The 24,055-nt window shown below is 41.9% G+C and overlaps 1 protein-coding gene across 2 annotated transcripts in view; it reads left to right on the top strand.

The window, feature by feature from the left end:
- The first annotated feature begins 9,746 nt into the window (after window positions 1-9,746).
- SYNJ2 (synaptojanin 2) overlaps window positions 9,747-24,055 on the top strand; it is a 65,118-nt gene continuing 50,809 nt past the window's right edge. The window contains exons 1-2 of one of the 2 annotated variants that reach the window (XM_030946031.1): window positions 9,747-9,867; window positions 19,032-19,118. In XM_030946031.1, the coding sequence (XP_030801891.1) occupies window positions 9,747-9,867; window positions 19,032-19,118 (208 nt within the window). The remainder of the gene's footprint in view (window positions 9,868-19,031; window positions 19,119-24,055) is intronic. The other variant, XM_030946032.1, reaches the window with a different exon arrangement.

Below are 24,055 nucleotides of genomic sequence, written 5' to 3'. Positions count from 1 at the left end.
AAACAGCCCTTCCTGAAGGGAATTTTTTTGTCACACGGAAAAAAACTCAAAACCCAACCCACAAGTAAACCCTGTAGTGGGTGTTCACAAGGGAGCCCGAGCAGACCCCTGCAGCTAGGCCCTGGGCTGTTTCTCAGTGCTGTGGAGCCAGGGAACAGGAATCAGCTCAGGTGCACTGCTGAACCCTGGCTGGGTACAGGTGTGTGTGTGGCACACAGGTCTGCTGATGAACTCTGTACATGGAGAAAGACAGGACAGATGTGTACTGTCACTGTCTGGTTCCATCCTGCCATTCCATCAGGATGCAGTGACACCTCAGCTGACCCTCTGTAGCCAGCTAAGATCTTACAAAGCAAAGCGGTTCTGCCCTGTGCTTTGCCAAGGAGGCTGTGCTAGACAGCTGCTGGCCCTGAGGGCAGAGAGGAGGTGTTGAGTGAGAGTGCAGCTGACTTCTGGCATGGTAAGGAAACATTCTGAGAAATCTGTCTCAGGATACCTTAGATTTTTCTCCTATGGGACTCCAGCCACCACTAAGTTTAACTCAAAAGCTAGCATTAGGCTATTAGTTCAAGTGCAGATAAACAAAAAGTCCTGTAATCACCCTTATCAACACGTACAGATGTGCTTCTTAAAGCAGCAGGTTGCTTAAAAGTAGTTATAAAGACTTCTCTGCAATATGTTGTATCCTGATTCATCCATTCTGAGCAGCAGCTTCTACAATTAAACTGAGATTAGTTAATCTGAGGGGCATTCCCAGAGGCATTTTTAAACTCACAGAGCATCTCTGCTTTTATTCAGGCAGACTATAAACTCTCTGCATCAGCGTTTCCATGTGGAAAGGATCTGCACTGGTTCTGGCCCTTCCATGTAGTTTGCAATAAATCTACAAGACCTGACAAAGTCTATTTCAAATTTCTGGAATAAGTAAAAAGAGAATTCTGCTGAACTCTCACAAAAATATGCAGGGAACATTATTCAAGATAGCTACTCTCAGCACAGGAAATCTGTCACTGCCCCCACCTTTTTAAAAGACACAGGAAGTAATTGCAATAGCTCTAGGTGTCAGGGTCACTAATTACAAATCTAACTATCAGCAGAACAACTGGGCAAAAAGCATCAGAGAATGAAACAGCGGGGGGGACAGAGAAGAGGAAGGGTAACAGCAGGGCAGCAAGAAAGGCAATCCAAAGAACTACTGTTGTAGAGGTAAAAAGAGCAGCAGCAAACACATTGCACAAGGTGAATCCTAGCGGACAGGGTCTATGGCAGGAGAAGGGCTCTTACTCTGGGCTTCAGAGGGATGACATGAGCTGGTTTTCTCCCAAACTACAGCTTTGTTGAGCTTTTCCAGCCACACCCACATAAGGTCTTTCCACTACATGCCCCCTCCCTACCAAACTGACGATAGTATTTTGGCCTGCCCACCCTCTGTGCTCACCCCTTCCCACGCACAGCAGCATTCCCGGGTTGCTGGTACTGCTGGGGTGTCTGTAAGGGTGGCTGAAAGTGAGAAAATGTCCTAGGAATTGAGCACAGCCTACAGAGAAAGATGGTTTCTCACCTCCCTTTCACCCAGGTAACTTTTGAGATAAACACAAACAGAGACACACACATATTTAGAGAGGAAAAAAGAGAACAGTAGTCTGCAAATGAGTTAAAAAATTATGTTAACTTGCACATACACATAGTCTGTGGATTTAACTGGTGCATTAGGAATAATGTAACATACCAAAATGTTTGTTCAAATTACTTTGAACCTTGATATTCCCTCAGTTCTTCTCTTTTCTGGTCTGTTCCCTTCATTCACACACTGAGCTTTGTCAGCTACCCCTTTACAGCAGCGCTGACAGAGATAACACCTCATTCTGCAATCCTCCTTTCAAGAAAAACATATGCTATTCACTCTGCCTTCACCATAAATGGGGCTGTGAAATAGCTTGACTCCTTAGCCAGTTGGCTCTATTTTACCATTTTAGTTTTTATTAACCTTCTCCAGTTCAACACTGGTGGTATACTGAGAAACTCCGTTAACTACTGTGATTTGAACTAGTTCACATTCACTGTCTTTTCAAGTTATTCAGTCTAAGTTATCTTGCCATAAAGCTGCTGAGAAGCAGAGGAACACCTGAGATTTATTGCCCAATGCCATTCAAACTTCACAAAAAGCAGTTGAAAAAAGACCAAACCCCCAGTCTTTCAGGTAAACAAATATGTTCTCTTCCTTCATAGGAATGTGTTATTACACTGCCTCTTGTTCCCCTTGCTCTTTGGTCTGAAATTTCTGCTAGATCTCAAAATTAATGGATAAGGCTTTCTAAGGCTTTCATGGGGAGGCATAACACCACAAAGCATCTGTTTATAAAATGAAATGAGTGAAAGAAGCCTAACTTCATTTTAAAAGCACCACATGTGCTGCACTGGAAACAACTCAGATGGAAAAAATGTTGAACATTTGATCATAGAAGAGTGAATCTATGCATGCAAGACATTTTGTGTTCCCTTTAGACAGTGACTGAATGACTCTTTGCTATGTGGGTTAGTATCTGGCATACAACCAGTAGTCCATTATCAAAGGCATGAACTAGAAATTCTGTATCTTAAGATAGATGCAGCAAACAAATCCCAAACCTTAAACCTGGGGAATGTTTCCCACTGAATTTTGATGTACCGACTGAGATTCTGGATTGTTTCAGATTTTGGAGAAATTAACCTTCTCATTCCAGAGATGTAAGGTTTTTCTCAGTAGTTGTACGATGGTGGTACTGGTTGTGAGGTAGCTGATTTGATTGTATTAAAGAGGTGTTCTCCAAATAGAAAACTATTTTTAAGCTTTTTTTTTTCATTCAAATACTTGAATAAATCTGAAACTTTTAAATGGACAGGTTATGTCCAACATTCACTTTTGTTCACCAAAAAAAACCCCAAAAACCCAAACCTTAGTTTTACTTTTGCTTTGTGTTTTATATGCAAGAAAAAACCAGAAGCGGAATGTGAGAGAACTTTAAGATATAAGCCTCCATTGGGTTTATATATACATTTCTGTTAACACAGAACATGTGCTCATCTCATTAACAAAATCCTGTTATAAAATACTACAGCTGTACATAGCCATTACTGGACATAAATTCAGATAACATGTCCTATTATGTTCAATCAGCTCACACTAATGTTTACACACAGAAATTCATAAAAGATACTCTCCCTTGAATGTCTGATCCCACTGAGGGCAAACTAGAGTTCAATAAGTTTTAAATGAATTAACATGCATTAGTTATGCACTAAACATGGAAATGCCATTCTCTTTGTCCTCTCCTCCCATCTCCCCATTTCTAAATGCCTCATTTTAGGTCTCATCTACCCTGTATGCTCCTTTGTTTTTTCAAGTGTAGTCTGTGTTACCAAATAGGACAAAATAACTAAAAATTTTTATATTTACAGAATTCATTTACAAATTAGTCAGAGTAAGAGGGATAAAAAATTAACATTTTCCTCAATAAATAGTGTACCATCAAAGTTATTCAGAAACCTATGAAGTCCTGCTGTCACTTGCCTGACTGCATTTTGTCCTTGACTTTCCTGATTTTTGTATCATTTAGTTACTCTAAAAATACAAGGGGGGGATCTTATAATTTTAAATTATTTCATTTTCAGGTCAATTGTCTGAATCATAATCAGCTTTCTGTTGTGTTCTTGCATTGTCCACTCTTGTGGACTGTTTCTCTCTGTCTAGTTACAACATCTCAACAAACAATGAAATTTAAAGGATTCTGAAGAACCATGAAAACTCTGCTTTTCTTTCTTACAGATATGGAGCATCAACAGAATAGTGAAATTCTTATTTAAGAATGAAGATAGGAATCACTTTATTGCAGGCAGTCTCTTCCAGCAGTCCAGTGTCACACTGTCTGTGACAATGATGGCAACTATGTACTGTTGGAATGCCATAACTGGCAATGTGGGATTGCTTCCTCCTGGAGTTTTCTTTACAGCTGATTCATGGACAAAAGGAAGGCATTTCTTTTGCCTCATCAAATCTATATCCCTTGGTATGGGGTAACCAGTAAACTCTGCTTTCACTGTTGATAAGCAAGAGAGGTGTGCACAATTTTTAATGATGAGGCATGTGCTCACTGAGGAAAAACTGCCAGCATACTTGCTGCAGCTCTTCCTGTGCAGATATTAAGCAGCCCACTTGAAATTCAAATTTTCTATTTTATTAAGCATTTTGTTTTTCCTATCAGGAGTTCCAGAAAATGAGGCAAGAAGCAAAAACTCTGTGGAAAACTCTGTGGCTTCCTAGTCCTTTGAAGATAAGAAAAGGATACCTACAACTAATCATAAGCATGTCAGCCTGGAAGAAAGAATAAAAATTTTATCTGGCTGTCTGGTCACTATAACTGCCTAAATAAACGTCATCTGACCAATGCTGCTCTTCTGCACATAGTTTTGGGATGAAGAATGTTAAGCTTTAAAACAGCTGCTGTTACTGAAAATAGTCTCTTAGTAAGAAAAGGCTAGTGCCTGTGAATGCAGTGGGTCTGCTTCTCCAGAGAGCCCTATTTCACTGAGCACACACAGAGTTAAAGTATAGGTGGAAGAGCACTGACCTCCAAACAACATAGTTTTTCATTAGCAGCATTTCTAAAACTGTTAGCATGAAACCAGAGCATCTCTCAACCACTTCTGGTACACCTTCAGAGCTTGAATTCACAGCCCAATCTTCTGCTAATCTGAAGCTACAGCCTGCAGCCAGATAGACCCTGACTCAGTCTGAGCCTAAATCTAGTTTGCTCCCAGTCCAACCACCTTGAGCAGCCAGACCTGCACTGTTTATTCACTTGAGAAGGAAGTTTATTCACCCAAGCAAGGAGCTATGAGATTTAGGCTACTGATATACTTAAAGTCAGGCATATGTTTAGCTCCTGCTGAACCAGAAACTCAGGTCTGAGCCCACCCACTCACCCTCCCCTTCCAAATCATTGGTTAAAGAGTAATACAATACAGACTAATTAGCATTAAAAGTTTCTTTTTCCTGTTGTAAGGATCACAGACCCCAATGGCAAGGAATAAGGGGAGTTTGTCAGGAAAGGTTGTAAAAAGGAGCAGAAATTTGAAAATATTGTCACTAACTGAAGCAAAGAAAATGTCCCTGCATCTCTCCTCTTACACTCATGGCAAGGTCAAACGTTCTTTGTCAAAATCTAAACAAAACATACTAATGTATCCCTCATGTTTCTTATGCTCTTCGGTTATTTTTGAGGAAATGCAGTTGATGCTGGTGAGTAACAGTGACCTAGCTCAAACTATATTGGATTGTCTCTGTAACAAAGTACCAGATGTCTTTTGCACACAAAGTTCTTTACTAGGCCAAGAGAAGTGTAACCAACTAGAATAGAAAGCTCTTCTCTCAATCTCACCAACAGCGTTAAGAGTTGACATTAAAACCCCACAGTTACTTTCAGAGCAATATTTTGAGCACTTTAGCCTAGAAGTTATAAATGGTTTTCTGTGTCAAATTCAGCTGTAAATAAAATTCATTCTAATGTTAGCTAGAAAAAGTGGAAACATCGTGGAAGTTTTGCATATTAGCAGCAGTTACTTGTTTTGAATGCCATGTGCAGGAAAAAATACGCTGAGATATTTCCCCTATTTCTTCTTTACTTGCTAAAGTCAAAAGTTTGTCATAAAAGGCAAAACCCAAACTGTTTTCAACGACCTTGCAAACACACACATTTCCTGAGGAATTTGTGACCACTGAGGCTATGTGCAAGTGGCCAAAAATCCTGAGGAAATGCCGTCATATATTTAATCTCAGAGCTTCAAAAAGTTAGCGAGAAAGCTATTTCAGTAGCATAATATTGGACAAAGAAAACTATCTTTTGTTTGTTTCTACAGTGTATCACCAAAGCTTTTTGTAGAGCCCCAGACTGCAAAGTTCACTCAACAGTACATAAAGACAGACAAGTAACGCTACAGGGACACCCATCCTATACCCCAAAGTCCAGGTTATGGGGTTCACACAGCTATTCCAGAGAGAGAGCAGGCAGCTAAGCCAAATACTCCTTCTCTGTCCAGTTCTAAACTCTGTCTTGCAACATCCCTGTTGTTCCTCTTCAGATGGTCTTCAGACAAACAAACAATGCCACCTGCTAAGAGCAGCATGCAGGACTCTTTTTTCAGGGAGGCAGTTATCCAGACCTGGAAACACCCATTACCAGAAGGACCTAAAAGCACGAGTCATTATGATGCATAGCAATGCTTCCAAGGTAAACAACGGGCTGGGGAGGAGAAGGGGTTGGAAATTCAAACCAAATAGAGTGACTTTGCAAAAGATAGAAGTGTTCAGACATTAAAATGAGGTAACTGCTGAGGTAGCAGCTGAATGCTTAAAAATATGCACAAACACAGGGTGGACATTGTCTTCAACACAATTTATGCCACAGGTGAGTTAACAGGAACTGAACTTGATTTAGTAGCTGAAGCCTGTGTCCTCCTGCCATGGAGGCTGTCCCTAACATACCACTGCTGCAGTTTTGTTTGAACTGCATTTCACATAGTTCCACAGTCAGCAAACATCAGCAGACCTTAAGGATCCCTCCCCTTCTGATACAGAAGGAGAAGGATCTCCCTGCCCCTATGAAGACAGGAGCTGGAAAAGGAGTTGGAAAGAGAAAAGGTAAGCAAAGGGACACTGCTGCAGACAAGAGATATTCTATCCTCCAAAACAGTCCCACTATCCTATGCCTGCTGAACAGCAGAGAGAGCCCACCGACCTGTTGCTTCTCCCAGCTGAAGGCTGCAGGGGCAGCAGCAGATCACCTCTCACTTTTCAGCTGTGGGAACATTCAGAAAGCAATGCAAAATATCTGTGACTGCTCAAAGCTAGAAAGGGTGATAAAGAACCAAAGATGGGTGAAGAGGGGCAAAGAAGCTAGCATGATGAAATTGTCAAGGCAGGAGATTAAAAGGAAAGAAAACTCCACCGAGAAAGGAGGATGAAATGAAAAATTGCTGAGGAGGTAATAAGGGCATATGGCCTGGATGAAAATGAGTGCTGTGCAAGAGGGAATGAGTTCACCTGAGGGACTCCCTAAATGACTGCAGGAATTCCATGATACTCACATACATAAGGTCCAGAGCAAGACAGCTCAACTCCAAATGTCTGCTAAAAGATGATCTGTCAGTCTCAACACTTTCCCTTAAAAATGGACTTCCATGTATTGAAACACAGTCTGGTCAGATGAAAAGATCTTATCAAAAGACCACTGTTGCACACATCCCCAATATATTGAGGAAGGTTCCTATACAAGCCCTAAATTTAGATGTCAGTCTTTGTGAAGGAGGTTTTGTAAAAGGAGTGGTTTTATTTACTGCTACTCTTCACCATTTTCTAATTGTTACTTCCTCAGGCTTGTGTTTCTAACATAAAGCCTAATGAACTGACTGACTGATTTTTGAGTGTATGTACGGCAACTGGAGCACACTGAAGAGATCTGTTTGTAAGAGCTTAGAACAGACTCAGTCAGAGAGTCACCTATGAAGCAGTGTTTTGTCATACACACTGCTAAAGGTTTCCAGTTTGCCACCTTCATCTGAGTTTTCTCTAACATCCTTATCTCGTCATAATGATTTGAGGTGCTAAAAAAATACTATCCCAGCTGCACCAGTCCTTTCTTCAGTATTTTACCCAACAAATCTGACAGTAACCTTTTTATTAACAACCCTAACTTGGGTGTTCTTGGAAACAGTGAAAAGAACTAACAACAGAAATTACTATGGAGTTAAAACACAGGCAAGAGAGGGATGTACCTGTGTCCTCCCAGTGAGAGTTTGTTCTCATGATGGAGTTTAAAGGGGACTGTGAAGAATAATTCCTTAAACGCAAAGACACACACACACAAACAAAAAAAAAAAGAGTGGTTTTTTTTTTTCTGCTATTTTTAAACCCATAAGTGTATGATCCAGGGCAACTTTTTAAAGTAACGTGACACAACTCTCTTGGGCAGCACTGATTAAGCGATACTTTAAGTATTTCATCTCAAATGAGCACTTTTCTCTAGGGAAAGAGTGAAAGATGTCAAAGACATAAACTGATTTTTGGTTTGCCATTCACATTGGGTAGCTGTTAGAAATGAATCCCTTTTCTGTTTAAAATTGAGCATGGTTAATCTATGTTCTTACATCCCCTAAAACTCCTAAACTTTGAGCTATGTGCTGTCTTGCTTTTTCATCCTGGTCACTTAATTTCTAGTTTCTGGGTCATTTATTTTACTTTACCCAGTACTTTTCATCTCACCCTACATACTATAATCAAAGTTTAGGATCGGAGCAGGGGGGGAAGCCCCATGCAAACATCAACCAATCCCCCTTCCCATACCAGACCAAAATGCTTAGTTAAGGAGGCACCATAAACAAACATAAAATCAATCTCCTTTCGGAATTACTGCTGGTTATAAAATAAATAAACAAACCAGATGTGTGTGACAGAAAGACAGTATCTGCTTTTCAGGTTTTTTCCATCACGTTCAAAGAAGGCAGGGACTGTGACATTCCACCTGGCAGCGCACAGCCATGACCGACGTTCTCAACGTAAATGTGAGACAACAATAATGACGGTAGTTTGGGCGTTTTGAATTTCGCAGTTTTCTTTACATCTTAATTCAAGGTGTAATTCCTGATGTTAAAAAAATAGAATTCTGCGCGGTTTACCCGTGTATGAATAGGACTAGATGTTCTGCTAGAGGTTACAGCGAGTTTTTCTCTCATCCGAACACACTGGCGCACCTGTGCCTACCTCCTCAATCCACTCCTAGATGAACTCCGGGAAAAAAATATCACTCACCCTGCACAGACTCACCAGGGAACTGTGACGGGAACCCTGCAAGACCAGAACTCGTGTACTGTGCCTTTGCCCGAAACTCTTTATACCGCGGGACAGCGCGCAGTGGGAAAGCAGCCCCGAGGGGAGCACCGTGCCAGCGGGGAGCGGCGCCGGGATCCGGGGCGGCCGCTCCCGCAGGAAGCGGGAAGGAGCGCGGCTTCTCCCCGGGCAGCCGCGGCAGGAGAGGGAACAGCTCCGGCGCCTCAAGGCGCTGCTGGGCCGGCCGCGCTCCCGGTGGCTCGACGGCGACCTTCGCCACCCGCGGGGGTGGGGAGCGGCACGGCCGGCCCGGGAAGAGCAGGGCCGGGCACAGCTGGGCTGGGAAGAGCCGGGCCGGGCCCACAGCGCCCCGCCGGGCCCACAGCGCGGCCGCCGCTCCTCCCCTCACCCGCGGGCAGGGCGGGGTGCAGCGCCCCGCCTGCGGCTCCTACCTGTGCCGGAGGAGGAGGAGCCGCGGAGCCAGAGGGACAAAGTTAACTCCGGAAAGTTTACCGTGGGTGGGAAGAGAGAGACGGAGAGCAAAGGGGAAGGTCGCTCCCGCCCCGCCGGCCGCAGCCGGAGCTCCCCGAGGAGGCGGCCGCGGCGGCGGGTCCGCCCGCGGGGGCCGCTCCGTTTCCTTCGCCCTGCGCTGGGCGCCCCCGCCGCGGAGGCACTCGGGGGCCTGCTGAGGTGACCGGCGAGCGGCAGCGGGGCACGGCCGCCCTCCTGGCCCGCCTCCCCGGGAGAAGCGGCGAGGACCGGGGTCGGGCGTCCGGAGAGGCTCCCGCGGGGCTGCCGGCGGCCCCCGGGTGCCGCGCCGTGCGGCTCTTGCGCCACCGACACCAGTGGGACCCCTGCGCCCTCCTGCCCGCGGCCGGCGGCTCCCATGGCTCTGAGCAAGGGGCTGCGGCTGCTCTGGAAGCAGGAGCCGGGGCCGAGCGCCCTGCTGGAGGCGCGCAGCCGCCAGGACTGCCTGTTGCTGGAGGCCGGCACCGTGGCGGCGCTCAGTAAGTGCCTGCGGGGGCGGCGCTGGGGGCCCGTGGGTGTCCGTGGGTGCTCACCTCTGCCTGTGAAGGGACCACGGGGTGCGACGGCAGCAGGCGATGCCCAGGAGCATTGGGGCACTTTCCTCCGTGTCATGGAGGGAGGAAGGGGAGCAGAGCCACCTCCAGAGGGATGCTGGCTGCGGAGAGCGTCTCGCCTCACTTACACCCAGACCTCCAGCACGGCCCTCCAGGCTTGGCCACTTGCTGGCGCATTTGGGTGACCCGCGGTACGTGCTGTGCATGGAGGGTTGCCCAGCATCTCCCGATCCGCGTTCCCTCGCTGCTCTCGGTATCTTTAGCCTCCTCACCAGCAGCCGGGGTAGAAGAAGCAGGAGAGGCCACCGGGCTGCGGTGGGGTCTAGGCACAGGGCACCTTTCGTGTACAAGACTTATCCTCTACAGCCTTGGCTGCAGAGGAGGGCCCAGGTAAAGAAATGAGGTCCGCTGCCTCTTGGGGAAGTTTCTACTCAGCTACATCGGGTGCTAACCACCAGTGAATACAGCCAGCTCACAACAGAGGTGTTTTGGGACGACTGACTTGAGATTTATCTCCCATAAAAAACTCCTGGCTTCTTGCTGTGTTGCCCCTGTGGTTTGAACGGTATTTGGTTACTTGAGTGTTTGGCTCTTACTGGAGGAGTCTCATAAACATTCTCAGGGTTGTCTCACCTCATGCTTTTGGTACTTGCTGGACCTGAATTAATGCAATGCTGATGTCGCTAATGTTGAGGCAGACACAGAAAAATGAGGTGACTGAGAATGCAAGGGGCAAAAGGCAATGTAGGAGAACATGCTTGTGTTGTGTTCTTAAATTGTTTTCTGCCTAATACCTGTGCCTGCAATCATGCTGCTGTCCACAGCGTTGTAGGAGCCCGTGTTCAAGCAGCTCAAACTGTTGTAGTAAGATCTGTGTGCACATTGTGATTTGCACAATGTCAGTCACAATGTCACCTCAGGATCTGGGTCCACTGAGCTGAATCTTCCACAGTGTACACTGGCAGGACATGCAGAATAAAATTATGAAAGCCAGAAAAGTCATCAAGGGGCAGCTGATTTTCTCAAGAATAGTTCTGATAGTGGGACCACTCATGGAAAAGATGTTGCCACAGTGTAGGGATTTTTGTTTTGTTTATTATATTTTATTAGAGTTTCATATTGTGCAATATTTTGGGGGTTCCGTTTCTTGCTAAATTCTTTGGTAATAGTAGACATAACTGTGTTACATTTTTCTAGAGGGGGGGTTTTGTGTCAGGTTTCAGTGAACTGGCCGTGAAAAGTCAGTACTGAGCAGAACTTTATTCACTTTCCCTGAAACCCTAAAACCTGTTGACATTAAAACTGTATATTAATATTAATATTAATGGGGTTTGGTCTGTATTTTGTTATTCTGATAAAAATCTAAAGCAGGTCCACTTCCTAAAGCCAATGTGCATGAATAAAAGGGAGAGTCCAGTATTCACCTAGCCAGCCCTGAGCCACCTGTATGACCAGTGGTTGGAATGACTTGAAATCTCACTAATTAAAGGTATCATCAACATGGAGTAGTTTTTCCTCCCCCAGTGTTGCCATCCCCTGTTTGAATTGCTATGCCTGAAATAATTTAGTGGCTGGAAAGTTGCCCAGCCGAAAAGGACCTGGTAGTGCTGCTCAGCATCCATCTGAACATGATCCAGCAGTGTGCCCAGGCGAACAAAGAGGACAATGGCATCCTGGTCTATCTCAAAATAGCAGCATGTCCTGAGAAGAACAATGGAACTAGAATGGAAGGAGCTGAAGCACAAGTCCTGTGAGGAGCAGGTGAGGGAGCTGGGGTTGTTCAGCTTGGAGAAAAGGAGGTTCAGGTGAGACCTTACCACTCTTTACAACTGCCTGAAAGGAGGGTGTAGCCTGGTGAGGGTTGGCCCCTTCTCCCTGGTAACAAGTGAAAGGACAAGAGGACCTAGCCTCAGCTTGTACCGGGGGAGGTTTAGATTGGATATTAGGAGAAATTTTTTCACGGAAAGGATGGTCAGGCTTGTGGAAACAGGCTGCCCATGGAAGTGGTGGAGCTGCTATGCCTGGAAGTGATCAGAAAGTGTGTGGATGTGGAAGCTGGGAAACATGGTATAAATGATGAACACAGTGGTACTAGTTTAATGGTTGGGCTCAATGATCTTGGACATATTTTCTAATCTTAATGGTTTTGTGATTCTATGATTATAGAATTTATACAGTCTCTCTTAAAATGTGTTAGAGGAATTCTCAAGTAGTGATTTCTATAGGGTTAAAAGCCCGTTTACCTTGCCTTTTGGAAGTCCAGTGTCATGTCTTGAGATAACTGCAGTCATGTCTGTGTTGGCATTCAGCCCACTCCATGGTAATAACTTTGCCATTTTATTTCATTTGATTCCTCTATTCCTTCCTGGGTTGGTTCCTGTATTGTAGGAAAGCTAGTTTGTCCAGTGGAGCCTGTTTAGATAACTTCTGTTTATGCAGCAGAGGACCAGAAAAGGAGGGAAAACCAGTAGTAGGTATTGTGCTGGTGAATTCAGAAGAATTGTGAAGAGGAAGCTTCAAAGCAGGGTGGTAACAGAAACAACATTAATTCTGTTTTGTTTGACTTGCCTTTAGGTCGTTGCTAACCATAGAACACAACAGTGGGAGGTTAGCATAAACTTTGTATATGTGTGGTTTCAGACATACTAGTCCTAGGATTGTGTTAGTTTTGGCCTCTCTGTCTAGTTTTCTGTTTCTAAAATAAAGTTCCTTAAAAATTGCATACCTGTGGTGAGGAGGAGTTATGCAACTGTGCCTTATGCAAACCTCTACACTAAATTAAAGCAGATTGGTATACCTGGAGCACTTAAGTTGTACAACAGTTTATATAGTTTTGCAGTTGCACCCTCATGTAAACAGAACTGTAGAGAGGAATAATCATAGAGGGACAGTGAAGGCTTGAGAAGAAATTTTAGTCATTGTTCTTTTTTTTGTCCATAATTACCAGGTATCTCTGCCCTTGAACAGGCGTGACATCTGCACTTGCGTAAAGTTTAATTGCTTCTATAATAATTTTGTACTGGAAGAAATTTAAATGTTGAATTTAACCTAGTTCAAGTGGCAGAAGGGAGTGAGAATTGTCCTAGATGTGGTGTTACAAAAAAAGAAATCTGAAAAACCACACACTTGTACAGAATCAATACAGGCTATAAACCTCTGGCAAACTCCTCATTGAAATAAACACTTCCGAATGTGTAAGCTAACAATTTGATGCTGTCTTGTGAATGGTTGACTTAATACTTTTTCCTCTCTTGATATCTTATAAAGATAATGATGACAATTTTAGTTGCAAATTGATTATGTTTCATAATTTCCTTACTGCGTAGAGATTTAATACCTGAAAAATATTTGCATCCTTGATATCCTTTGCATCCTTTCCAGCAGTGGAAAAGTATTGTAAAGATCTCTAATTGCCTGAATGTCAGCGATTTATAAAATGAGAATGCTTGTCCTGTAATGGAAACCTAAACTAAAAAACTTTTAGAAAAATCAAGAAATCAAAAATCACTGCAGGAAACCTAGTTGCATATCCCTAAACCCCTTAAATCTGTATAGTGATGTGATATCAACAGAACAGTTTTCTGTTCTACTGTAAGTTAAATAGTATTTTTGAGGACTGGAGTTTGTTTTCCTTCTCTCATGATGTCACTGTAGGGTGGAGGGTAAAATTTGCTGTTTTGAATTGAATGACACATTTTGCAGGAGGCTTTTTTTTTCCCCCCTATCCGCTGGCAATCCTAAAGCTTCAGTCATCTCCAGAAGGATGGGTGACAGCCTGAAACAATTCTTCCAGGAATTCTGTGAACTAGAAGATCAATATATTCTGTGGAAGAAACCTAGAGTCATAAAGGATAAATTGTCATTGATTTAGAAATTTTTGCTTAATACAACAGGGAGTATGGTTAGAGATGCTGTTCCTAGTTTAAACACGTTACAGTTTCAGTGGTTTACAGATGAAGTGAACTGCACAAGGTAGTTCTGGACTGCTGTCAAGGCAATTGCTAAACTAATCTAAGGCTATAGTGCTGAAAATATGGTGATTTAACTTTATTATGGCAGGTAGTTTCAGTGAAAAGCTGTCAACAGGAGTGCTCTGCTATTGAATTTCAGCATAATAATATGTTTTCTCAAGGGCAGAGCCAAAGGCTGCAGAGATTTTTTTTTTGCAAGCTCTTTGATTCTGCAGCTGGTTTTATAAAGGATGTTACATCACCTGTTATGTTAAATCCTAAATGACCATGGTGTCTGGAAAGTACAGAAGTTCATAGCTGATACAGTGTGTGTTTTTGCAAATATGTCTGAGGTTTTTCCTGACTTTTACCCACAGATCTGGGAACTTAGCCTTTACTAGAGACAAACGTACGTAGAGTTAAGGTGTGTGTACACTCTGTGGAGGAGCTCTGTGCCTCCTCTGCTGCTTCAGTTGCAGGTGTGTGCGTGGTTCTCTGATGCAGCAGAGTGAAATCAGGGTAAAGTCTTGCAAAACCAGGAAGTAGCAGTTATTTACCTGTGCTTTATCTTTTCCTTCTTTTGTACAGAAAGGTGTTTCTGTGCTGTATGTACATGCACTGTTTACAATTAGCTTTGGTTTTTGTTTATGTGAACAACTGTGCCACTGAGTGGGGTGTGGAAATCAAGCACCAATACTTGTGTAAGTACTGTGAATGTATTTCTAAGCACTCTATCCAAAACAGTGAGGCCTCCACCATGGCTCATTTCTACTCCTACACCCGAATATTCATACAGCTAGCGCAAACTTTTGTGAAGATTTCTGTAGTTTTAGTGGTGTTCAAACTTTTCCATTTGTGGAAGCAGTCTCCAGAGCAGCAGTCCTGTCTTTCTTGGTTATGCTGGCACTGGGCACTTGCAAGCTATGGTTTCTCAGGCTGAACATCATGCTTTAGATTATAGGAAAAAGTGTGTGTTGCAATTCTTTCACTGTTGTCAAAATGCAAACTGGGTACAGAGAAGAGGGAAGATGTGTTCGTGTAAGTGTAGAGTGTTGATTACAAGACTTGTTTTCTATGCTAGGAGACAAGTAGTGGTTGTGAGGGATGAATTCTTTGTAGTGGTTATGTCTATAGTGACTGGTGCAAGTTTCTATGCAAATGAGTCATCTACGGCAGAAACCACATAAAGATAATGGCCAAGCTTCAGAGAAATCACTTAGGGACTTCCCTTTTATTTTCTTGACTGCCTGCAGCAGCATGGAGCTGGCCACTAGAAACTTGGTGGTTTCATTAATCCATTATTCTTTGATTGTGAATTAATATATTCATATATGCACATCCAAGTGTGCAAACATTATCTCTCACTAGAACCAGATTGCTGTCAATCTAATATAGAAAACCAGGGAACTGACCTTTCCAAAATGCCAATTTTCTGGTTTGTTTGTTGTGTTTTCAAGCAGAAACATATCTTATTAGAAAATTGGTAAATACATTGCTTAATGCTTTAAGTATTTGGATTCTCTTAACTGTAGCTCTGACCACAGACTTCTTCCCAGCTCTGCACTGCTTGGCCTGTATGGTGTTTCTGAATACAGTCTGACTTACATAATGCCTGTGTAGCTTGGATAGAATGTGAACAGGAAGATTTTAGTGAGAGATATTGAAAATACCACAAAATACTTTAAATGTGTCTGCAGATAACTCAAAACACAATTTGGAGATAATTGTCTAAACTTATATAATAGCGGACATTGGACTTATTTGTAGGTAAGGTGCTTATGGTAATGTATATATGGGAGTTTTGGTATGAAATTTTGGTTTGATTATAGTTTTTCCCTGTTTCTGGGGAAAGTTCACACCTCTTTCCCCCAAACGCTAAATGACGCAAATAAGGTCATCCCATGACACCAATCCTATTTTCTTAAAGTGCTTAGAAACATGCTTGAGATTACATTTTTGTAGCAGTACCTACAGCCACGCAGGTGACTATTTCCAGAATTGGGCTGAAAAATCACAAGGGAGAAACAGAATCCATAACCCAGGCTCAGGCTCTTTGGTTTTTTTTCCAAGAACTTTTCCTTCATTTTTATCTTGACGTTGCAGGTATCACTGTGTCTGTCCTTAGTGTTGGACTTGGAATTTTGGTACCTTTCTCTACCCTCTTCCTCCAGTTTCTGACCTTTCTGGGGTCCATATGCTTCAGAGTTGTGCTGATTCTTGCTGGACTCTGGGGGTTCAGCCCTAAGGAGGGATTGAATGAAGGAAACGGTGTATGTTTGGCCAGTTCCTGCTAGCTGGTAAATTGAAATTGCAGCTTTTACAAGCAGGAAGTCACACTTGGTTAGGCCATATGGTATAATGTAGTTGTATATCTTTTCATGGTGTGGAGTGTCTTGGATCTGAAATATTTTATGCATGGAAAAGATCACTTATAATTTATTTTATTGTAGCTTGGTTTCATTGAATTATTGCATGCTTCTTGTTTTACAAGGGTTAAAGTGTTTCATAGAAATATTTCCCTTTAACTCTCTTCATCCGACAAAGTAGCACATAAGTTTTTTTCTCTGTGTAGCTACACTCTTTCTGGTTCTGACTCATGTCCTAGAATTCCTTGAATGCCCGAGGAGATCTTTTAGGTTTTGATGACAGTTATTTGAGATTTCAATGAGATTTTGAGATTTTATAAATGCTTCTTTTTAATAACAGGATATGAACCTGGGTCAAGCCCTCTTCAATGATGTCCTTTGTTCAACACCAAGGAGTTTAACAGGACAGGACACTTCAAATTCCATTGGTATCTTTAACAAAGGGAATTTACACATACCACCCCCCCAGATGTGGCCCATAGGCACTAAGACATTCTGGCCTCTCTCTGCCTGACCCACAGACATGGCTGTGTCTGTTGAGTGTCTTCCTTTCCTGCTCCTTCCTTCCAGGCAGCTGTGCTGGTGCTCCTGTCCTGGCTGAAGCTGCTGTGCAGACACAGGCTCTGACAAGTGGCCTGCCCAGAACGGCGGTGTCCCTGCACCAGGACTGCCAAAACTCAGCTCTTTGGCTGTGTGTTTGGAGGAGTCCTGTGCCAGCAGCTGACGGGTGTGGGATGCCCCTGGCTTGACCTGGGAAACTCCAGTGGGTTCCATACATGCCAGTGGCAGGTACTTCTTGCCAGTAGTGGAATGAGCTATGTGTTGCCTAATTCTACACTGCAATAAATTCCATTCTTTTGGATTGTGCTCTTACCAGACACTTTTAACAGCCAACTTTCCAGCTTGTAATTCTATTTTGAAGAGCATTGCCATGCTTTTGAAGTGACTTTTGAAATGCTTTCGGGTTGTGCCTGGCCTGCAGCTTTATGAGCTCCCGCATCTGTCTCAGATCTGAATCTCTTGGTGTTTCCCTTGTTTTAGATTTCTTCCTAAAGCTGGAATATTAGGAGCAAGAATTTTGGTTTTGGTTTTCCCTTTTTATTTTAAAGTAGCACAATTATTTTAGTGTAGACTGCTTTTAAAGGAGAGAACAGATTTGAGAAAAAATTGTCAGTATATTTCTACTTAGTAAAGATGCCATGGAAAGTGAAACATCACCTTTTTTAACTTGCTTTTTTTAATACATAAGAAAGCCTTGACAGGCTTTTTTTCAAAGATGGAAACGTTGTTATAGTCTATCTAAACTGGTTTTGTCAAAGTGTTTTTTTAAGTTCCTGAGAACTGAGCTTGCAGTCTCAGCCCTTAAAATGTGCCATTACTGAGTATTTAAATTGTTACTGTCCAGAGATTTGTTACCCAATAAAAATCACTTTATTCTCTGTCTGCTGCTTATGCTTTGCTTCACTGGTATGTGTGGTATCAACATTTTGTGAGTTTCTCCTCATTTACTCAATGTTCTAAGAAAGTAGAGTAAGTAAGTTGTGAAAGTATGCTAGTAAAAAAAATATTAAGAAAGAATTAAACAAGTCTTCTTTATTTGTCACAAATGCAAAAATTGAGATAAACATGTTTTAATTACTCTTGGGGGTTGCCTCTGCTAAGGAATTTTGCAAGAGGAATTGTCCTTCATTTCACTTCAAAGTGTCAGCAATATATGGGATATTTATTTGTTTTCTGTGTTTCTCATAGAGCTCTTTGCCTCTTGAGATTTATAAAGAGAAGTCTCTTTCTTTGCTCTTCTATCATCCATTGCAAGTAGTTCAGTTTGTCCTTTTTATACCCGGAGGTTTCAGGTTTTAACTGCTGAAGTTAATTAGGAGCATAAGATTGCATATTATTAGCAAATCTCTGAAAGTACTATTTATGCTGTTTATCTGTAGTTCAAGAAGTAAAAGGACATTTGAGGGTTACAGTCTATTTTCCTCATTTGAGAGATTAACCTTGCTCCTCATTGGGAAATATATACAAAATGCAGACTTACTCATTCAGGAAGTATGCTAGTTTTATGTTAAAGTAGCCAATGGCAAGTTTGGTCTGTGGTCTGGCTTAATGTCTAAATGTTCAGTATGTGCCCATTGAATTTGCTTGTTGCAGAAATGCACAAATATAACACAAGCATCTGATCCTTTATTTATTTAATTAACTAATTCTTACTTCACTAAAATGTGTGTAATTCCTTTTAAAATCAGCATCTGGTGTTGTGTCTACATCAAAACATGTTATCTTGCATAAAAAAATTCCAGTTCTGTCTGGAATTAGACTGAGAGTCTGGAAGTATAAACTCTCTCTTTTTGTACATCAAGACATATCAATATATTATCATCAAGATATTATATTTTAGCTTATGGCAAGACTGATTTATTCCTGCTCTTATTTTAGAACAGTGTAAATTTTACATGTGCTCATGTATTTCTTTATTTATTTAGACTGATGTGGCATCTGTACCATAGAATAAAATTGTTACTAACGATCAGGTAGATTTAAAAATCAAGTGAGCACTCTTTTTTCTTCTAGGGTGGTGTGTGGAGATGTGCATTTCTGTCCCACCATGTTTTAATCTCTATGGTTTTACAGCATTTTAACCCTACCTTTGCACTGTAGTCTTGTTGATTGAGAAAATAGCATTGGTTCCCATGCAATAGGAATAATAGCAATCTGAAAATTTTATGAAGACTGGATAACTAAGTTTCCTGCCTTTCTCTTTGTTCCTTAGCTCCAGAAGAAAAGGATGCCATTAAAGGACAGTATGAAAAGCTCATGGATGCTTACGGCTGCTTAGGAGAGCTTCAGCTTAAATGTGGTAAGTCACCATCTGTATGCCTGAGATCATAAAATGCCCAGACAATGCTAAATGACAATAAGTGGCTAAAGTTGTCTAATTCCCTAAATTGTGAAAGCTAGTTGCACTTTGTCATGTACAGTCTGGAAAATATCTGTTTCTTTTTCTATTTTGGACCAAAACCATATCACTGCATGATGGATGGATTTTTTCTTAATTTGTTTTGTCTAACATTCTTAGCTGCCTGAAGATATTTGCCATTCTTCTTCCCCTACCACATTTGTCCAAGGCAAACTATGATTTCTTAATTCTTCTCTTCTTTAAGGATCATGTTTAGACACTGATTATCGTGGTCATCTGAGAGCACAGTACTGCAGATTGCCAGTTCTTGCTATAATGCCTAATTGCCTTTAATCATTCATATGGATAAGGATTTGCAGAAGGCCTCTGGCTTCAATTAGTGTAGTAAGGAATGTTTATTGTCATCAATGTAAATTTTGGTACAGTTTGGGAATCTTGATTTAGCAAAGGACTTGTCATTACAGTGCCTGCCGGAATGTTAATGGAAATAACATGCTTTAAGAAGAGAACTGCAGTGATTGATTTGAAGATAATAGGGCCTTACACAGTGCTTAAAAATCACAGATGATTTAGATGCATAAATAAAAAAGCACTGTACGCATTGTTCCCGGGTCGGTACAATGAGCCCTAATTTTCACTTGGAGAAATGACAAGACTTTTCCATGTAACTTGATGCTTGGTCAAGGAATCTACCAAAGGCGGTAGTGGTGTGAGCAGTGGTGTATTTAGGCCAGTAGATATAACTGTGTGGTTTTATACCCTGCTTACCATTTTGCAGCCTGAGAAATATGACTTGAAATTGACCTGAAGAGGCAATTGCAATGTGAAGGATTTTTGTGTCATAATTTAAAACTGTAGGTCCATCTAGTCTTTTTTAATGAATGTGGACTTCTTGTTTGTTTTGTTTCCTGTGGAGTTAATTAGACATTTCTCTGGAGATTTGTATCAATTTGCTAATGTAATTTAAAGCGGAGGACTCGTGATTAGTTTTTCTTGGCACTTGGGTCTGTTTTTCTTCATAGAAGTCTAATGAATCCTCGTGTAGTAATAAAGGAATGTAGCTATTTAATCCAATCTCTTCAAGCTACATATAAGGGTAGTTTTTGTATGTGGTGGGAACCAAATATATCCAGTTTTTGTCTTCATGTTAAAAGGTGAATGATTTCAAATGGGGTGTGAAATATTCTCAGCCTTACTGTTTCTCATGTCCTTATTTCTTCTCAAACAACATATGCTTAACTTCAGTGCTCTGAAAGTGTGAGGGTTTTTCCTTTCTGAGCTTTGTCACTGTACCTCTGCCTTGTTCTAGCATTAGATTACAAGCTCTGGTACAGGACTTGCTTTGGAAGGGATTGTTAAAATTCAGTGAAAAGTCAGAGGGTCATGCTGTAATGGTAAGTGAAGGTAAGCAAACCTTTTCTGCTTCTAACATGTTTCAAAAAGCGAAGATACATGTCTGCTATCTCACTATTCAAGAGATAGCCCAAGTTTTTGTCACAGTCTGGTTTAGGCTTTCCATCTTACATGAGTTCCATCCCTTTAGCTGTTGCTTCTGTAAAAGATTAACACTACAAAGAAATTGTACTGGATTTGTGTAGCAAGGTTTTGGTAGCAGGAGGGGCTACAGGTGCGGCTTCTCTGAAAAGCTGCTGGAAGCTTCCCCTGTGTCCAGTGGAGCCAATGCCAGTGGGCTCCGAGACAGAGATGCTGCTGCTCACGGCTGAATCCATCAGCAACAGTGGGAGTGCCTCTGGGATAACAGATTTAAGAAGAGGGAAAAAACCTGCCCAGCTGAAGCTGGAGAAGGGCAGAGTTAGAATATGTGAGAGAAAGAGCTCTGCAGGCACCAAGGCCAGTGAGGAAGGAGGGGCAGGAGGTGCTCCAGGTGCCTGAGCTCAGATTCCCCTGCAGCCCGTGGTGCAGACCATGGGGAAGCAGCTGTGCCCCTGCAGCCCATGGGGTCCATGGTGGGGCAGAGATCCACCTGCAGCCCATGCCAGAGCAGCGGGATGCCTGAAGGTGGCTGTGACCCTCTGGGAGGCACACTCTGGAGCAGGCTTCTGGGAGGACCCATGGAAAGAGGAGCCCACGCTGGAGCAAGTTTACTGGCCAGATTTGTGACCCTGTGGGAGATCCACCCTGGAGCAGTTTGTTCCAGAAGACCTACACCCTGTATGAGGGACCCACTCTGGAGCAGTTTGTTAAGGACTGCGGCCCATGGGATGGAGTCATGCTGGAAAAGTTCAAGGACATCTTTGTTCCATGGCAGGGTCTCCATGCTGGAGCAGGGGAAGAGTGTGAGGAGTCCTCCCCATGAGGAGAAAGGAGTGGCAGAGACAATGTGTGATGAACTGATCATAGCCCCTGTTTCTCATCCCCCTGTACCACTGGGGAAGAGAAAATTGGGAGTAAAGTTAAACCTGGGAAAAAAGATGTGTTTGCTCATTGTCCTACTCTGTTTTGATTAGTGATAATTAAAACTAATTTCCCTGAGTTAAGTCTGTTTTGCCCATAACTGCTAAATGATCTCTCCCTGCCCTTATCTCGACCCATAAGCATTTCGTTTTATTTTTCTCCCCAGCCCAGCTGAGGAGGGGAGTAACAGAACCGCTTTCGTGGGCACCTGGCATCCAGCCAGGTCGAGTCAAACGACCACAGGAATGCAATGTAGCTTTTTCCATTTTTGTATAATGTATTTTAGCAGCTGCTAACAAAGGCATAATTGGCTAGCTCGTCACTGAGCTTCAGTGATTGCATAGACTTTGTTCAGAAGTATCAGCATTTTTTCTTACTACTGGAAACATGCAGACCATGAATATTAAATTAACTGAGAGCATTTGTGAAAATACATTCCACTGGGATGTTAAGAGTATATTTGTAGAGCAGAAGGGAAAACTTTTTGCCAAGACATGAAAGATGTCTCTGAACATTTTAATTAATCTGTAAATATCACTGCTTAGAAATCCAAATAAATCACATTGTATGCCTGCCAAAGTAGATCATGCTTTTCACAAGAAAATAGATGAAATATGTGAAACTGACTCACAAAGTTAATGTTTCCCACCAGTAATAACATTCACTTGTATGTGCTTATGTCTGTTAACATGACTCACTAAGTTCTTCTGCCTTCTTTTGTAAAATGGATGGCAGCAGAATGAATTGTACAGTCTCTGAGAGCTGTACCTCAGCCAAGATTTTGCTGCCAAAGATCTAGCAGTGACAAATACATCTTAAGCAAAGTGTTAAAAGAGCTGGCTTTACAGTGTTTTTTTTCAGATACTGTGATGTCAGGAGGAGATACATACATAAGGGGATATTTTAACACCATCAGCACATAGGTTGTTTGGTTTAATACAGCTGCTGTATTTGGGGAGGCATTCCGAATTCATGAGATTGTGTATATACTCTCACTCTTGTACATATACAGTGTATAGTTGAAAGGAAGATATTTCAAAAGCAAAAAGGACAACTAAGAACCTGTCTTTTGTTCCTTTTGCACATATCCTAAAAATGTGGTTGTGTTTAGAAGAAAAAGAGGAGTATCTTTGAGACTAAGATGATAGTTTGGAAAGTCTTGGCTCTTTTCATAATTCTGCTGTAGATATACTCCGGAATTTTCAACTAGGTGGTTAGAATTTACTGCTCTGTTGTATTCTGTTGCTATTTTTGAAGACAGATGAGAGGAAAAATTGATTTTTAGTGGACTACAAAATGGAGTGGAGTATGTGTGGAGTGGAGATGGAAAAGTCTGAGGGAACATAAGGCAATGGCATGACTGTGATGGCATGGAGAAAGAGCAAAAATTGGAGAAAATCTATTTTGGAAAGAAAAGGCAGTCTTGAGCGAAATAGTTACAGTTAAGAAGGACAAAATAAGAATTGAATATTGGACTCCTTTTCACTGTAGCTCAGAATAGGCAACATTGAAATCATCCCCTAAGCTGCAGAGGAAACAATTGCCTTGAGTCATGTAGACAGGTTAAATACAGAAACTGCAGCTTATTATTGTGCATTGTGATGTACCAGAACTGCATTTCCTGTGCAACTTGGATAAAGGCAGTTGGTTTCACAAGAGCACTTGAAAAAATGGATGGAAATTATTATTGTCTTGTTTCTGTGCTAAATATTCTTCATCCTCTGCATCTCTTGTGCAACCTAATAAAAGGGCATTCAGCACATATCACTGTGAGCAAACATTTCTTAAATTTCTTCAAATGCGTTCTTTACAGATTGTTGTAGTGATTGATAGCTGTAATGGGGCAAAATCATGATCTTGGTCACAATGCATGAACATTTGTACCCATTCATCTGACATCAAAGTTTGACTCATAAGCTTTGAAATAATTTTTTTCTTTAGTACTATATGTGGGTCTTGCTTTTTTATAGATGTGTTGCTGTAGAAAGCATGACCAGTAAGGAACACTTCACTTCTTGCTCTGAAATTATTTCAGAGATTTCTTTAAAGCATTCCATATTGCATCCCAAGGACAGGAAGGACATTTCTACAGTTGTGATCTTCAATTGAAGTTCTTACATTCCTAAATCACTTTATTCTATGTGTACAGTTTAGAAATCTAGTATTAATCAGGATTGTACATTAAACTACTTGTGTAAGTTAAAGGAGAAATAAAAATATTTTCATTTTCCAAGGTGGGGTATGGTAAATAGTCTACAGCTGATATGGTTGGTGATTGGTACCAAGTAAAACTGACCTGAAAAGGCAACTGAAATCTGAAGGACTTCCATGTCATAATTTAAAACTGTAGGCCCATCTAGATGTTGCTGTAAAGAAGGGAAGACAGGGAAAGCCTTCTCTGTGTCTAGCTGTATAGCTTAGTGGTAATTTCTTATACTTTAATGGAAACGTGACTAAAAGAT

This window comes from Camarhynchus parvulus, chromosome 3, assembly GCF_901933205.1.
Source record: "Camarhynchus parvulus chromosome 3, STF_HiC, whole genome shotgun sequence".
Lineage (NCBI taxonomy): Eukaryota > Metazoa > Chordata > Aves > Passeriformes > Thraupidae > Camarhynchus > Camarhynchus parvulus.
This window is presented reverse-complemented; position numbering and strand designations above follow the sequence as displayed.